Source organism: Eubalaena glacialis, chromosome 2 (assembly GCF_028564815.1).
Source record: "Eubalaena glacialis isolate mEubGla1 chromosome 2, mEubGla1.1.hap2.+ XY, whole genome shotgun sequence".
In the NCBI taxonomy this organism is placed as follows: Eukaryota; Metazoa; Chordata; class Mammalia; order Artiodactyla; family Balaenidae; genus Eubalaena; species Eubalaena glacialis.
Genome location: NC_083717.1, coordinates 181990087 through 182008233, shown reverse-complemented (window position 1 = coordinate 182008233; position 18147 = coordinate 181990087). Strand labels below are relative to the sequence as shown.

The 18147-nt window shown below is 43.4% G+C and overlaps 1 protein-coding gene across 1 annotated transcript; it reads right to left on the bottom strand.

Annotated features, from left to right (window-relative positions):
* Nucleotides 1-1448: 1448 nt before the first annotated feature.
* Nucleotides 1449-9569, bottom strand: CALM1 (calmodulin 1). The gene is made up of 6 exons (XM_061181164.1): nucleotides 9356-9569; nucleotides 6507-6537; nucleotides 5411-5554; nucleotides 3105-3211; nucleotides 2538-2673; nucleotides 1449-2367 (listed from the first exon to the last, which is right to left on the bottom strand). Exons 1-6 carry the CDS (start codon nucleotides 9356-9358, stop codon nucleotides 2339-2341), a joined length of 450 nt encoding a protein of 149 aa, XP_061037147.1. The 5' UTR covers nucleotides 9359-9569; the 3' UTR covers nucleotides 1449-2338.
* Between the last annotated feature and the right edge of the window lie 8578 nt (nucleotides 9570-18147).

The following is an 18147-nucleotide window of genomic DNA, read 5'->3' as shown; positions in this document are numbered from 1 at the left end:
CTTTTAGGAAAGACTGCGGGACCACTAACATGAAGTCCACTCAGCTTCTAGAAAAGAACTTGGTGAAAGGGTAAGATAGAAGGCAGTTTCTGAACAAGCCAAATCGCCCTCAACCCTTTTTAAAACTGCCAGGAGGTCACCGGCCACAGGCCTGAGAGTCGGTCAACGGTCAGGCTACTTGACCTCCCTGCAAGAAACACCCAGGTTATTAACTTACTCGAAGGAGAAACCCCAGTCCTGTCTCACCAGAAGAAAACCCCCGAGGTATTCTGAGATGTTCCGTCCAGATTCAAGGAGTTGTGAAAGCCAAGCCCAGCGCGTGACTGTCAACCTCTCTTCTTCCAACCACCCGGTCTAAGGACCAGCGGCGAAGGCAGGTGGCCAGGCTCCTCTCCACGGCTCTGACCCACCCCTCTGGCGGGAAAGCTAAAGAGCTGCAAAATGCCAGAGAGACAAGGAGTAGGAGAGGGAGAAGCTGAGGGTCTCTATAAAACAGCCCCGAAGGCACCCATTTGGCTGCCTAGAGCTTCTCACTGCCTCACTAGCAGCCTGCCGCTGTTCCCTGGCAAATTAAAACCTCTCACAGAAACACTCAAAACCCAGATCTCCTCGCTAATAAGATACAACCAAGTTAACACCCTGAAAAATGCACATCCAGCCTTCACTTCAAAAAGAGCTCTGCACTAAATCCAAACGCCTTTTAGGGAGCTTTGAAGCAAACCAATCCCACTGCAAAGTACCAGCATCTCTGAGTTTTGGTTACAGGTTTATAAAGAAACACAAAATTCCCTCTGGGCTGGGAGTTTTACTTTCAAGTTGGGAGCTAGCAGTAGTTCTACTTGGGGGGGTGGGGAAGCAAAGTCAAGTCAACCTAAAAAAAAAAAAAAAAAAAGTAAAAGGAGTCTAAGGTAAGTATAATCATAAATTAAAAACTGTGAATCAAAAGGTGACTGGTAGTGTCTTTTAGGCATGAAGAGCCTGGCTTAGAAAAGTGACTGCTTCTACCACACACAGCGAGGATTGAATTACAGACACACTAAATCATGTCTTTTGCACAGATGGTCTCAAGTAGTTACATAAAACAGGTCATCAGCAGCACAATTGATAAGAACCCCTAAATACATGCTTGAGAGAAAGTGGTTTTTTCCTTCATTAAGAGCTCTACTGCCTGAATCATCATTAAGTTACCATAATTCACTCTCCCCCCTCCCCCCCAGTGAAAATACAAGTAGACCTACATGTCCATAAATAAGATGAAGCGATCGGTGTCTGCTTGGTTTTAGGCAAGGTCTCAGGCTCAGCAGTTGGTGCTGGGGTTTCAGGAGGGAGGGAGGGAGGGAGGGAGGGAAACCCAATGCTGGGCTGTGGGCATTTAAAGGTACACTTGCCTCCCCTCCAACTGCCTTGTCCCCGTTTAGATCTCAGCTTTACAAAGCATTTAACACCACTTTAAGTTAATGGTCTTTTTATTGGAAAAAAAAAACCAAAAAACTAGCATTTACAACTTGGAATGGACGTAAATTGTAATTTCTTGAACAGCAATGTTGATGGTTGTGCTGAAGTCCACAGCCACAGCCTACCCTGCTGGCTCCAAGTCATGGTTCAGAAGGTTTTAAAAACAGAGAGTCCAAAGATGCTCCCTTGATAAAGGTTTGTTTTTAAAAATTTGTATGAATGGTGATAGCCTGACACCCATTCCGCTCTAGCACAACGCAGACAATGCTAAACCAGCACACGTGGGCATGCCACCAGGGTGTGTCACGGTCACGACAGGTAGGGGCACGGGGAAGTTACAAGAGGGCCATCCTGCTAGTGGGGCTATGCCTGGACAGTTTATCTTCCACAGCATCCTGAGGTAAACCAATCTTAAATGTCTGTCTTCAGTAAACCAGCTATGACAATTTATGGTAACAAATTGAACTAGAACCCCTTTGAGTAGGCTTTGAATTTGTTTTTTTTGTTTTTCGTTTTTAATACAAACGCCTGACTGTGCTCAACTGTCAAGCTGCATGCATGAAAAACTGGCCAGCCCAAACACTGTAGTAACCACGAGCGGACGGACCTGCCAGGTGTCCACTAAGTGCTTCCTTATCATTAAGGTAGGACAAGTATTTATATCGGAAAACTGATGTAGCTTGATCTTTAGGGGACAGGACCACCAATCAATACATGCAGATTTTTTTGTGTGTGTGGACAGAAGGTACTCTTGACATTCAGTTTTGCTATATAGAAACAGAATGAGTAAATGAATTTTTTTTTTTTTTTTTTTTGCAAGAGGTAAGTAAAAGATCAATTTGATTCTTCTAGAGGGGGGAAAAAAGGAGTTGAAAGTAGGTCTTCATTTTGCAGTCATCATCTGTACGAATTCTGAAAAGACAAATAATCATAACTTTCGGTTATCTTCAAAAGCAGCTTTAATGAACGTAACATCTCTACTCTGCATAAGGAAAAAAAAAAATCTAGTTCAAGTAGTTAACTTGTTTATAGATCCTAAAGGGAAATCTTAAAAACTAAGCTAAAGAAACTTGGTGTGTTACCTTCGTAGTTGACTTGTCCATCTCCATCAATATCTGCTTCTCTGATCATTTCATCTACTTCTTCATCTGTTAGTTTTTCTCCTAAGTTTGTCATGACGTGACGTAGTTCTGCAGCACTGATGTAACCATTGCCATCCTGTGAACATTCAGCAACTGTTACTGGTAGGGACTCATAGTGGTTCGGTGTGGGCAAGTAGGCCTTTGACTTAATTAAGCCCCTCGAGTTACTGCCAACTGTGGGTATGTCGACAATTCTCCGTCTCCAGTTCCCACCTCTACCTACTAAACACATGCAGTCAGCCAGTGCAGACACTGCAGGGGCTTTTGAAAAGCAAACAGAAATTGAAAGTCACAATCAAGAAACTTGGTTCAAAATTTCTCTACTATTTATTATGTTTACTCTCATCTGATAAGGTTACTACAATAAGTCAGGATATCTGACAATGAGATTACAGAGGCTCAGGCAGTTAGGTAAATGTTCTAACTAGAACAGAACGTTAAAGCTTTTAGAAATGACAGCCAGAAAGCCATATTTAAGTACAGTCTGCAATGCAGACGCAGGGTTACCTTGTCAAAGACTCGGAATGCCTCGCGGATTTCTTCTTCACTGTCTGTATCTTTCATTTTTCTAGCCATCATAGTCAAAAATTCTGGGAAATCAATGGTGCCATTACCTCAAATAAAAAAACAAAAGCTCATGTAAAATAAGCACTCCAGTAACGCTACCCTGGAGTGATAGTTTTAGAACCACTTTATAGAACAGTAAGCATTTGCTAGGACAAACTGGTAAATTGTTTTATTATGTTGAGCCATCTTAGGTTTAAACTATTCAAATACTTCACAGGGCAATTTCATGTGATTCACATAATTCAAACCAGTGATCAGTGCCCAGGATAGCATTTAATGATGCAAAGGAAACTGCACATACAGATTCTTGGCCACTGAAGGTTTTGTACAGTTCAAGAGAAAAAAAAGCCCATAGCAGTGCAAGCTGAATCTTTCTACTCCCAAGGGAGGCACTTGAGTTTGCCTTCCCCCGAGTTAGGGAGATCTCTCAGATCTAGCTCTGCCTGCACTAGCGATGCTGGTGAAGGTCCATAATTGGGCCGCCAGGAGTACACAATGTTTTTAGGAAAGAAAAGGATTATGAGTGGGAAAAAAGTTGACTTTGTTATGCCAGGGACCATAAAGTGTTGGAAAGTCTTCTCCAGGAGGCATTTCTTAGCCACATTATGGTAAGTCACCTAATTGTTTTCTCCCCAACTCAGTATCTTTATTTCCCATTAAGGGCAAGGCTCAAAAGTGTTTTTTCAGCTCAGACTATTAACATTCAGGAAACTTTGTCAGAAGAATCTGTTCTGTGGCCAGTATTCCAAACAACTCCTCCTTTAAAACCAACAGCTCGATGAACACCCCAAAGACAAGTCACCAGATCAACAGTGTAACTTGAACTAAACAGAAATAGAAATTAAATTAGAAGAAAAAAGCCTTACGTTAAGTCACTCATTTTCACCAGTACCTTTAAATCAAAATAATAATTCAGAGATTCCTTCAAATCTATTTAGCCTCCAAAATTTTTAAGCATTATTGACATTCACGGAAGACAAAATTAATTATTTGAAATGCTCTCTTATAGCCACACAGCGATGTCCTTAGGCATCATATTTATTCATTGCGAGTACCAGATTCTATAGCTTGAGACAACTTTCCCCACCTTGTTCCATAAAACCCGAGGGCCTAATACACTTTGGCAGTCCCCAAGCACAATTTCCCCAGGGCTTACACAAAACATGAGAGAGCCACCCCATGTTCCCAGATGGCTGATCACCCTTAGCAGTCAAACGAGACGGAACTATGAAAAACCTCTTTTTCCAAATTACTAAGGATGAAAATAGTCTTTAGAAATAGTTCAAATGGGCTAAAACCATTGTTAAAGAGCTGACCCAAAACCCCTGCTTCTAAATGTATATGACCAGACAAGTGTAATTCCATTTTATCACCTTATGATACCATATTTTTAAATGGCTACTATCATGCCAATCATCAAGAAAATAGTCTAGATCCAAATTGTTTATTCCTACCTCATCTTTTCAAAATTTACTAATGTTCTACAATGTTTGTAGATTTGATTAATTTACTTAAGTTTATTAAATAAGTTAAAATTATTAATTTAATTGATATTATTTCCAAAAAACGTGTTTTCTTTGGTGGGGGGGGTAGTGATCAAAAACGACTTACTGATAGAAGTGCCCAATAAAAGGTCTATTGTCCACTGTTCTGGAGTCCAGAGGAATGACCGACCAAATGGTGACCAACTGCTAGAGGGGTTACTGCTTGTCCCTTCTGGCTCCACATCCTTCTACTAGCTTCTATAAATCTACTCCCTATGATCATCATGCACCCCACCTCCAAGCCTCAATGATCCTCAAAATTCTCTTCAATAAACACACTGACCGCTCACACTGTACTCATTTCCATACGTTAACATCTGAGAATGCTCTTCCCCCACCTCACTTGGGTTTTTTCTCCTCTTAGAGACAATAAGCTTTTTTAAAAGGTCTACGGCTATTTATTTTTACTTTCCCCATAGGACTCAGCGCAGACTCGTGGGCCAGTTGATAAAAGACTGAGCTGTAGGTCATGGCGAGTGGAAAAGAACAATACTGTGATCCAATCCAGGAAATGTTCTAGACAGTGAGCAGGGCGAAAGGCAGGCCCATAATCTTCTATTTTAATTGTCAATGGCTGTAAGGAAACCACAGGAAGGATCTTTGCACATTTGCCTTGATCTGGGGACCTGAAAGACAATCTTTAACATGTCTGAACTTGAATTACACAACGCTGGCGTTCATTCATAGTTCTAAAGCTCTTACCATCAGCGTCCACTTCGTTGATCATATCCTGCAATTCGGCTTCTGTTGGGTTCTGACCCAGTGACCTCATGACGGTTCCAAGTTCCTTTGTTGTGATGGTGCCATCGCCATCTTTGTCAAATAGGGAGAAAGCTTCCTTGAATTCTGAAAACAAAAGTTTACCTTTTAGAATGAATGTCTTCACCCAACCCAGCCACAGCACGCCCTTCCCTTAACTTGCCAAAGCAAGCCATCCAAGTTGTGCAAGTTAAGAGAAACTGCCTGCTGTTTATCTGCTGAAACAAAGATCACAGCAGTTCTGTTGGACTGGCCTTCACACAGTAGTCCATAGAGCAAATGTCATTCCTGGTAAGCAGTTCCATAAAGCCACAATATTCTCACATAAAGAAGGCTAAGCTTCAACACACTTAATTTAGTCCTAGGTCCAATCTGACAAGTGAAGATTGGTCCACATGTTCCTTTATGGTCCCTTCCTGTTAAATTTCTACAGCCACAAGAAATCCCTGTTTCACAGCCATAGGAAGAGGTGGTCACCAGAAATGTACAATCCCACGTAACCAGTGTGTTCTCTCTACATGGCATTCAGAGTATTTCAAAGGCGTTCCTGGTTTCCTAAAGAGAAACCATCTCAAAAAAGTCCTCCAGGGAATATTAAAAGCTAAAATCTAAACTAAATCATTCCCTTCCCAATTATTACAGTGGTCCTGACACTTATTTCCACCCATTCCTATTTAGAATAGCAAGTACAAGCTTTCATGGTGAATTACTAAAGGACCTGTGCCATAAGAATTCTAAACTACATTTTTGAGTAGCAGGCTCCATGCAATCTCATTATATACAAAGCCTGGCACACCGTGAGGCATAGTCAAATACTCCAGAGCATAATAAGTGGGTATTCTTAGTTCCACTTTCTTTCTCATTATCTCCAAAATGCTGACAAGGAGTAACACTTGACCTAAATATCTCTGCTTATTGTTTTCATTTAAATAAATTCTTAGAAAACTGCTCAGACTATAGGGGGAGGGGACAGAGGAGTCACCAGAACTGAGTCTGCCTAGTTCTGGTCTACTGAAACTCCCTGAAGTCATCAACTTACCAGCAATCTGTTCTTCGGTCAGCTGATCAGCCTACATAGAAAAAGAAAAGGTTATAATTCAATCCATCAGAGTTTGATCGAGGTCAACATGGTTTTTCCAATTACACTTTTAATAGTGATCTTTCAAAAATCAATCTCGGAAAAAAAATCAGCTGTTTGAAAACTTCAGCAATGTCATTTAATAAAAACAATTAGAATAAAGAGAACCCTTTACGCTATTTTAAAAACAAAGGATGGCAAAGGAAGTGACAACATCTCATTTCGGGTTTTCTTCTCTGGGCCTATGGCTATACGCTCTGCAGTCTAACTAGGAAGGGTCAGTTCATAGTTTGAAAAATGGCACCTCTAGTGGCAAAAGGCCCACTGCATCGGCTGCAGGGGCAGGCTCTGAGAAAGAAGAGCGCCACCTACTGCACCAGGGATGCCGCAGTCCCCGCTTCCAACCAAGAAGGGACCCAGCCTGCTGCTGCTGTCACCGCAGCCAGGATTGGGTCCAGGGGCAGACTTTTAGTGCACCTTGCGCATTGCTGCAGGCACTCCAAATCTCCAAACTGGCGTTACATAATGTCATTGGGTTGGATTAACAGGCTTTTATATCTATTTTATGAGATACAATTCAATGGAAAAAAATATACAGCAATGCGTTATCCTACCAACTTCATTTCCATGTAACAAGTGCTTTCCAATCATTTAAATTAGGCAGTTATTTGTTAAAAGCCTAACATTTAGAACAGCTAAATGCCCTTGGTCAAATTATCCTGATTCAGGAGCCAGGAAAAAATGGAACTGTCCTACAGCTGAGCTGTTACAAAACTGCAAAAATTAAGTATGCAGAAACTACATAATAATTATGAGACTGTGCCCTTCCTTTTTTGGAGAGGAACTATTAACTTTGCTAGAGAATATTTACCTACTTTATGGATGACATAAGAGCTGCTCATAATAGAAATACTTGATTAGAGGTGGTAACGGCCACGAAGGTAATTCTCACTTGCATTATTTGGCCTCGGCAACACTGAACCTGTGCCTCCAGCCAGGGGAATTCGAGATCTCAAGGAGAGCTAATATGTATTTTTATATTAATGAAGGACGCCTAATGAAGCCAGTTCCAGAATAAGTCCTAATAGAAAGCTGACAGCATTAAGTTTATTCTAACTCATAAGTGAAAACTTTCACAATAGGAATGATGTTCCAATATACTGATTTGGGGGAGACACTTATGTTTTCAAATTAGAACTGGTCTTCCTTCCTTTCTAACCCAGACATAGCACGTTGGTCTTCTTTATACCTAATGAAGGAGACACGATGATTTACGTAATGCCAGGGCAACGTCTGTCTTGCACAACAGGAAGCGCTGCCACACCTCGCAAGAGAAGCTGTCACCTCTCCGTGGAGACAGTCTCACCTCGCCGCAAAATTCTCGCATTAGAGTGGTTATCGAGAGCATCAGCCTTCCTCGACAAAGAAATACACCCCGACCACCGGACCGCGCTGGCCTTGGGGGCGAAGGTGCGCTGAACCTGCCGGGAGCCACCTCCCCACCCCGCCAAGCCAGAAAACGCTGTGGGTGATGTCAGCCCTGCCCGCCGAGAGAGGAAGGGGGCTATGGAAAACACCCAGCGAGGCGCACAGCCGCATCTGGCAATCTAGAGGCTGCAGAGAAAGCGGAAACGTGGAGGGCATCTCCCTTCGGACTGGGAAGTGGCTCGGGGCAGAGAAAACGCCGGGCGAGGGGCCGGGCAGGGGAGCGGGCCCCCAGTGTAGGCGGGTTCAAGGGGGCACCGCCCCTCCCAGGCCAGGGAGACCCCCACTCCCACCCCCAACCCCACACCCCGGCTGCGCGGCAGGCGAAGGCCAAGTCCGCCCCGCGCCCCCCACCCGCTTCTACTCCCCGAGGCGGCGAGCCCGCCGCGCCGCCACCTCCTCCCGGAGCAGAAACTTTGCGTCTCAGCTGGAAGCCGAGCCGCGTGCCAGCTCCCTCCTCCCCCGCCTCTCCCCCGCCCCAATTAGCGCGAGCCGAGCGCCTCCCTCGGGAAGGGACCTCCTGGTGTACCGAGGCTCACGCACGCCTTTACTGCCGCACAGGGTGGGGGGCTGCAGGGGGGCGAACCGGGGAGACACGAGCCCCGGCCACACCGCAGGGCCCCGCCCGGGTGCAGGGCGGCCGGCCCGCCGCTTCCGCCCTCTCCGCCCCCCACCCCGCGCCTTCCTGCCCCCACCCCACCCTTCCCCGGCTCCTTCCTTCCCAGCCCACGCCCGCGCCGCGCCCCCCGGGAGGGAGGAGGAAGGAGCGCCGGGAGAGAGCGCCCAGCAGGGACAGCAGTGTTGGGGGAAGGCTGACGGCGCCCCCCACATCCCGGCAGGAGCAACGTGCGCCACCGGCTCGCTCCGGCCCATTCATTCTCCGCTGCTCGCCCGCCCCGCTGCCTGCGAGCCAGGATCTAGTGCCCGGCCCCGCCCGGCTCCCCCGCCCCGCGGGGCAGAGGCGAAGCGCTGCGGACAGCCCGGGTGCGGCGCGCTGGATGCAGTGGTGCGGACTGGGGGAGGGGGATGGATGAAGACGGCTCCGATTCAGCTGGGGCCAGAGTCCCTGCCCGCGGACAGCCCACGGCCAAGCCCAGCTCCAAGACGCACCAAAATTTAAATGAGGATCCCTGGCCGAGGAAACCGAGATGCAAATCCGGAATGCATCCTAAACCGCACCTGCTGCGTAACACCCAGAAAAGAAAAAAAGCCCCACCAAAGAAAAGAAAAAGAAAAAGAGGAGGAAAAAAAAGGCTGAACTAAAAATTGGGGAAGAAATCATGGGCCGGCAGCTGCTACGCCGGCGTCTGCCACTCCCGACCTACCATGGTGCGAGCGAAGGGAGGAAGAGCAGAGAGAACAAGGGTGGCTGCACCTGCGCCGGGGCTGTGACCGCAGGGGTGCCTCTGCTACTGCTGCTGCTGCTGCTGCTGCTGGTGGTAAGGCGCTGTGAGCGCTGAGCGCTATGCCGCCGCCGCCGCCGCCCAACTGTGAGTAACGGCTCCGCGTCCGCGAGGCTCCCAGCACCAATGCCGAAGTGCGAGCCTGCGCTCCGCGATATATATACGGCGCTCGGTATCCCTCCGCCTCAGCCGCGGCCGCCTCGTTCTGAGCTGCGCTGCGAGGGCCGGGCCTTGGCCGCTCGGCCCCGCCCCCAGGCGCGCCCGGCCTCCCGCCGGCCCCTGCGCGCCAGCCGCGGCGGGCCGGGGCTGGAGACCCACACGCGAAGAGTTAGGGCAGAGGCGCAGGGTCGCGGGGCAGGTGCGGCGAAGAGTCCCCGGAGATGCCCACCGGGGCCGGGGCGAGGACAGAACGTCAGCATAGCCCCGACTTGGGGCGGCCCTGGGCTTCAGAAGCCCAAGGCCCCTCACCCCAGCCCCACCCCCACCTGTGGGCCCCCCTCCTACCTCCACCTCACATCTCCTACCGCTCCTCTGGGGCACCTGGGTGCCCCTGGCCCCTGGCCTCGTCGTCCCCAGCTGGCCGCCTCCGTTGGGGAGCTGCGGGCGGTCCTAGGGTAGGGGGCGGCCGCGGGGAGCTGGGGACAGAGGAATTGACCGCTCTCCTTCTGCTGTCGGGGTCTGGAAGGGGAAAGGCAGTGTGCCTCGTGCAAGAAATTGGTCAGACGTTTGCTTTTGAAAATTTGAAGTAATATCAGAGACTAATATATGCTCAGTTGCTAAATCTGTGTCGTGTTCATATGCTTAGCCAGTCTTATTTTAATGTTTTTACGTTTCCACTGAAATTTTTTTTTTTTTTTTTTTTTAATGCCTGAATAATCTCCCTCTCCTACTGTTTGGTTCTCTTTTTCCTGTGGAAAATACTGTTCATCCTGACCCCAGTCTTAGTGAAATTAATGTATCTGTGCATCTTCTATAGACTTTAAAACACATGCTTTGATTTTTTTTGTTTGTTTGTTTGGTTTTGGGTTTTTTGTTAATTACCTGATCCTGAGAGAGATCAGATCTTTACTCATACACCGGTACAAACAAAGAAGGAGAAAAATAGATACATAGAATCCCCTAGATTAGAGCTAGAACACACAGCTGACTGACTCTACTATGGAGCTAGACCATTTTTTAATGCACAATCTTAATTATATTCTTTTTCAAGTAGTATTTTAATCTTTAAATTTACTAATGTTCTCAATTTTCTGTATACTAGAGAAAGAACAGTATCAGTTGTAAATTTGAAGCCCAGAACTTTGTAAAAATCTTGACAAAATGCTGCAGTTTCTTTTTTGGCCAAGGCAGAGCACAGAATTTGATCTTTTGTTTACAGGGCCTGGGCAACAGTTGCAAGTTATCATTTGCTTACTGTTTCAGAGAATGTGGCAAAGTGTGTGATTGACAAGCTCTGCTTGAAAGGGCTTTGCTTGGTTATGTTTGTTTCTGGCTTTGACAAAGTCTGCAGAAAGATGTTTTAAAACAATGGAAAATGTTCAGGCACATTGTAGATGCCCCAGGACTTCTATGATAACCTCAGACAAGCATCTGTGGAACTGTTCTTACTGATATTCCTTCTGGAATGCTGCAGAAAGGGTGAACCTGCTGTACAATTTAAAGAGAAGCTGTAGCAGCAAGCCAGGGAATGGTACTGCCTTCCCTCTGCAGATGAGAAAGACATCATCCAGTTAACACATCTACCAATCACTGTCATTGTCATCGCCATCGTCATCATCATCTTGTGCTCACAGGGGTAACCTAAGTGGGAATAAAATGTATGTATATATATTTTTTAAATGTATATATTAATAGAAGAGTTGGAAATAGGGGGAAAGGGACTAATAAAAAGTCAATTAAAAGAATATTCAGTAATACAGTGAGTTACAGTCTAAATGGCCAAACACACTAAGGGAATTTGTATTCTTTTGCCAGGCTTTTGATACAGCAGTTAGTTAAATACATTTTAAAACTTGGTATACATCGTGTAAGTAGGGGGAAATAGTGGCCTAGAAATGAAATGTGTTTGTTAAGCGTTTATTACCTTCTAATAGTCTTCCATTCCTTATAATTAAGTTGCTACAATCTATGGTTTTGAAAACCAGGCATTTTCTAAAATAATATTTCTTCCTCTATCATTTAACCTATTTCACCCAAATAAAACACTTTGAAACTTTTTCATGATTTTACTTGCTAAAAACTGTATTTCAAAATCATTTTACTTATTATAGTAAAATTCATTATTGTGATTCTTCATATTTTACCAGCTAGAGTTCTCTTTTGGTAATTCTTTAATGTATCAAAGCACATCTTAGCTTTCAAGTCTATTGGATTTATAATGAGGTCATGCTTTACTCAGTTTTATGGCTAGTTTGACACATTGAAATATAAGAAGGTCAAGTGACTTGCCCAAGATCTTGCTCAGGGGCTCTAATATTAGATTATATATTAGTGAAATTAATACCTGAAATTTTTAAAGGTACCGTGTGAAGATTTACCTATTTCCTGAAGCAGGTTCTTCCGACCACCTAGATGATCACTGGGTTTTCATTAAAGGTTTCTTTAAGTGAATAAACTTCCTAATTTATGAAAAGATCAGGAATCAAGAAAATAAGCCACATTATTATGAAGTCATAATTTACTGAGAACCAAAAAACTATGGAATATTTCATAATATTGATGGAAAACGGTTATTATTATTTATATAAAGTAATGTTAAATTGAAGAAAAATAGAAAGAATGCAACCTCAAGTCAGGAATCTCAAGTTCGAATATCATTTCTGTCACTAACCTGATTACTCTACCTATCTGAGTCTAACAGAAAGAATACAAATGTAATAATTTTACATACTCAGGGGTAAAACAAGAGGTTTGGATTTAATCTAAAAATTCCTTCCAGCTGTAAAACGCTGTGCCTGAGATTATAATATACGTTATTATAAAATATACATGTATAATATATATTATACATATATTTCATATATGCGTGTATACACACAAATATATTCATATATTGAAGATGAAGAGGGCAAATGGAGAAATGGGAATGGTTTAAAAATTAACATTTGGGCTTCCCTGGTGGCACAGTGGTTGAGAATCTGCCTGCTAACGCAGGGGACACGGGTTCGAGCCCTGGTCTGGGAAGATCCCACATGCCGCGGAGCAACTAGGCCCGTGAGCCACAACTACTGAGCCTGTGCGTCTGGAGCCTGTGCTCCGCAACAAGAGAGGCCGCGACAGTGAGAGGCCCGTGCACCGCAATGAAGAGTGGCCCCCGCTTGCCACAACTAGAGAAAGCCCTCGCACAGAAACGAAGACCCAACACAGCCATAAATTAATTAATTAATTAATTTTTTTAAAAAAATTAACATTTGCTGAGCATTGGCTATGGCCAGGCTCTGTGCTAACTGTATTATTTCATCTTCCTGCCCATCCTGTGAGGCCAGTGTCATTATTATCCTTATGTAGAAATCAAGGCACTGAGAAATTCAGTGATTTGCCTAATTTAAGTGGTGGAACCCAAAAATCTATTTCAGAGGACCAAGCATGTAAGCATTACACTATATCTCTTGTAATTTAATAGAATTTTTAATAGAATTTATTTTTAATTTTTTTGGAAGGAGCACAAAGAATAAGATTCAAATTTGGTTTTTAAAGAGATACTTCTTACCCAAGGATTTAAAACTAAAATAAGATCATAGGAATGTAGTAATAGCTGTATCTCCCACACAAGGAGTAGAATGCACAAGAAAAAGCAAAACTTTTACTTTGTGATGCTTCCTAGTTGGAGGACATTTCTCATTTTGCAGAGGAGGCCTAAAGAGGTGAGGAGACTTGCTCACTGTCAAACATTTAGTTGACTATATGCTTTCATTGAAAGAGATAGCCAAGAACTCCCTAATCCCAGTGCTATTCCATGCTGTATCTCTGGGAGTTGGTATTTTAAATTAAACACAGAGAGAGACAGATGACTGGATGGATGAATAGATAGATAGATAGATAGATAGATAGATAGATAGATAGATAGATAGATAGATAGATAGATAGATAGATAGATCGATCTCCTAGCCTTCATGGAGCTTACAGTCTTTTGAGAAAATGACTATGTGTGTGTGAGAGAGAGAAAGAGAGGTGGATGGTTGGTTTGATGGTTTTTACAAAGTAACCAGTCTCAATTCATTCACTGAATATAACCATAGTCTGTTGTGTCTTCGTGGATGGATTATCTAGTTAGAGGATTTTCCTTAAGAAATTTGTAAGCTGTCTCACAGGAAAGAAATCTTGTCTTCTACCTCTCCACCATCCCCAGCTCCCTCCTTCTCTGCCCCATAGTCCAGTATAATTTGATGATGATCCACCATTTGGGATTCTCTTCCTCATTAATCATCTCCAATAGCCAGAACAGGTTCCTGCTGTTTGTGTGTGGATTTACATTTCATTAAATGTTATGCAGGATTATTACACAAGCTTTACTCTCCCTATCAATGACAAAATACCTCATTATTTCTCCATATAAAATTTTGCTATTATTTTTTTTTTTTTTTTTTGCTATTATCTTTTATGAATGACTCTTAGATAGGTAAAGAATACAGGGAAAATTCTAACATTACATTCAAATTTGAAATGTGTTACCATTGTAACAAAATAAGCAAGTGTTAGGCCATGACTTATTACCATGAGAAAAACATTATCAATTTTAGCATATGTCTATTTAGTGTCCCAGAATTTTAAGTGAATCATAACCAGACCACTACATGTCCTACTGTGTGTTCCAGCTTGCAGGGTTCATCAGTATATTTAGTTAATGATCTAAAGTGAAATATTTCCAAATAGCACCATTCACCTTGCATATGTGCCCAATTCTTGTTTGTTTTTTAAACACTTTCTTTTGTATAGTAGAGGACACATCTTGCCCTCCATTCACAGGGCTTGTGCTTCTTTTGCTAGTAGCTGTGGTCATGGATTTGCACTATTCCCTCTCTGGCTTGGTCCACCCTTGTGACCAAGGTCATGAATATGCAACACAGCAAGTGTGAGGTCAGGGATAGAGAACAGAGCAAAATAATTGACCATTAATGAGACTGGACCCATGACTTGGGCCTCGTTAGATCTGTGCTTTAATGGACTGAGTTTTAAGTCACAGGCAGCCAACAGTTATACAGACTTAGGGACCAAGTATGTGAATTCATATTCTAAAATGCCCAACGGGATAAGATCATAGTTTTTCTGCTTTAGGTGTTTACACTAAATTTAAACTGTTTTTTTTAAAACAATGCAGCTGACCTACTGAGCAATGTATTCTCTAAGCCATATTATTTTGGAAATTCCTGAGTCACCATTTTCCCCATTAATCCAAAAGTCAAGTGCAAAAGTAGCTTTAATCAACATCCAAACAGTAACCAGCAACTTCTCATTTCTACCACATGTGCTAGAGTGGGGGGTCATACCAGAGAGCAGGTCTAAGACATCCATGCAACAATAGGCATTTAGCAGCTTATAGATGATTTAACAACTAGTCATTTGAGGGCTGTGTAGCCACAGTGGTAAGCTGGAATGGCAGGTTTTGGGGTGACTCAGTTTGCCTGAAGGGCAGAGCCAGTGATCGGCACAAACTGGTACTTTCACTGAGGTCTTGATATGCAGAAAACTGGACCATAATGATAAATCAGAGAAACTGATGCTGATTGTGGATTATACCAAAGAATGGGCCTCACCAATTCCAACAGATTTAAGATTTACTTTGGTAACTGTGTGGTTTGGTTTTGAATCATAATGAATAGCCTTTATCCTGCCTTCTGGAGCCATGATGTTCAATACAGTAGCCACTAGCTACGTGTGGCTATTTAACTCAAAATAATTAAAATGTAAAAATGTAGTTCCTTCGTTTCACTAGCCACAGTCAAGTACTCAGTAGGCCCCCATGGCTAGTGGTTACCATATTGGACAGCACAGAACATTTCCATCATCACAAAAGTTTTATTGGACAGCACCATTCTAGAGATTTAAAAAAAGGAAGGAGCATCATGTTTGCCTGGATCAAGAATCCTGAGGGTTCCAAATTTTTAGTACCACATCCATTATTCTTTGTTCATCCCAATGAGTTTGTTCCCTTCTGATACATGCAGCACACAGTCACCCAAATTAGCTTCATCCTGTCCCTTCTCTGCTCAGAAACTTTCAGAGGCTCTCCAATGCCTGCAGGAGATAAAATGCAAAGTCCTCGTGCCTAGCATTCAAAGCCCTTCAACAGTCTGTTGATCTACTTTTTCAGCATTACTTTTGTTATTCTACAAATATGGATTCTCTGCCTCAGACAACTTGGTTTACTCTCTGACCCCTGAATACACATTCTGCCCTCCCAACTCACTGCCTCTTCCGTGCCATTCTCAGTGTCCAGATGCCCGTCCAGATCCTCACCACCAATCTAAATCGTACCAGTCCTTCACGTCCCCTTTAAATCACACATCTTGCAAACTTTCCCGATTATCGTAGCTCTAAGTGATACTTCCTCTCTCCCGAATTCCTACACCTCTTACCCATTTCTACTTGATATTATCTTTTCATGTATTTTATCTCCTCAACCAGGTAGTAGCAGAAGCTACCATCTTATACTCTGAGCTCAGCATAGTACCTGATAATAAATATCAATAGATTATTTAATTGTTTAGTGGTGAGCTCAATTCACGACTGGGCTAGAGAGGATATGAGAAGTGAATTTCCCAAAGTAGAGAGAAAAGGAAAAGGAAGTCTTTTGCTTTAATACTACCACTGGAACTGCCACCAGAAATGAGTCTCCCTAGGTTTGGTGGCAGGTCATACTTCCTCAGGAATAGGCCAGACTGTTCCTGCTTTGATCCTGACCTGTACCCTTCTACAGCCCTGAGCAAGTATGGACCTGGGCTGATCCTTCCTTCTTCTGCAATTCTTTCCCCACTTTCACATGACTGGATCCATTCCCTGCTTCCTGTATGGAGAAAATACGGCCAAAGGCAAGTTGTAGTTGAACAGAAAAACTGGAACTATCTCTGTGTAAGTCCAGTGAAGATGCTTCTTGAGTCTTATTCATTCTAAGTAGAGACTCCGAGTCATTGGCTAATAAACCAACTCTAGGCATCACAACAAGATGACTGGATCATTTGGTCACTGAACACATTTGCCTTCAGGAGAGTTTTTAAGCTGTACAACTGAGTATTGGTGTGCCCCCTTTCTTCTCACATCCTCCTCTATAAACCAAAACGAAAGAAATTTTGTCTTATTTCAGCGAAAGTCTTGGTTATTTTTATGGTTTTGACAAAGAAAACAGTTATTTCCCAAGAAGAGGATAATATTGTGGCATTTTATTTGCCAGGTTCAATGACTATTTCCTTGGCCAGTTAACCACACAGACTCAGCCATCTCATCTGTAAAATGGGTGTAATAACAAAACCTCAAGGGCTTGTGTGAGGGTTACATGCGAGAAAAGAATGTCGAATTCGTTTGTAAACAATAAATACCTAGCTAGACAAATACAAGTTGTGGTTGTTTGTAATATCTAAAACATCAATCAGCTAAATATGGCAAAGGTCAGATAGAAGGCAATTCAGAACTAGTCAGGGAATCTGAAGCAGTCTAACAGTTCAGCAGTGGGAAGATCCAAGGTCTCCCATCTTTCCACGCCCCCAACAGGCTGGTGCCCAGGGCAACAAGCCCTCGCAGACTCATTCCCTCCACCATGCCAGTGGAATGCTGCTGAGTCATCACTGTCTTCTAGAGCAGCCGAAGAGACTTGTGACTCAGAGGACTGATTTATAGTTTCACGTTTCACTGCTCTAGCTCTTCTCTGCCACACAAAGTTTCCTGGCTGCACCTGTTTCACACAACGTTTGAAACCTAGGAAATGACCTCAAAACCGAATAGCAGCAAAATATAGAAGCCATGTTTTAAATGGCCTATTGACATAGTGAGTCTAATAGAGGTACTTCTGACTTTCACATCCTAAAGAAAGGTTGAGAACTGAACAAAGCCGTTCAGGACTTTGTATACACCTGTGGGAACTTTGTATTTTGGGGTACTTTGAGACTAGAGCATGCATTTCAACCTGTGCTTTGTATGGTGATACCACAGGCTGCCACCGAGCCATTTTTACTTTCTAAACTGCTGCTTGTAACATTTGCTAGGTAGCCAGCTGGGTTGGGGGTTAGGTGTTGCGAAAGTCATGGAACAAGTTTTTCTTTCTGTGAAAGAGCACCATACTCTGAACAAGTCCATTCATACCTGTTTTAATCAGCTGAAGAAAAGAACCAAATTTTCAGGAACCAGCCTAAAAGTTGCACAGTGAGAAATGAAGATATATCCATGATTAGTCTTTATTAGCATTTTGCAATACCCTAAAAAATACTTTGGAATGTTATGAAAAAATTATAATTGTATAACTACTTACCCTTTCATTTGTTTGTTACTCATCTCAAAAAATTAGCTTCTTTGGGACTTCCCTGGTGGTCCAGCCGTTAAGACTCCACACTCCCAATGCAGGGGGCCCGGGTTCAATCCCTGGTCAGGGAACTAGATCCCGCATGCTGCAACTAAGAGCCTGCATGCCGCAACTAAAAGATCCTGCATGCCGCAATGAAGATCCCGCACGCGGCAGTGACCTGGCGCAGCCAAATACATAAATAAATACTTTTTTTAAAAAATTA

Excerpts from the sequence above, each read along its gene's own strand:
- CALM1 (XM_061181164.1), bottom strand. Across the intron at positions 3,212-5,410 it reads CAACGAAGTGGACGCTGATG|GTAATGGCACCATTGATTTC; the intron begins GTAAGAGCTTTA and ends TTTTTATTTGAG. Across the intron at positions 2,674-3,104 it reads CATTCCGAGTCTTTGACAAG|GATGGCAATGGTTACATCAG; the intron begins GTAACCCTGCGT and ends GAATGTTCACAG.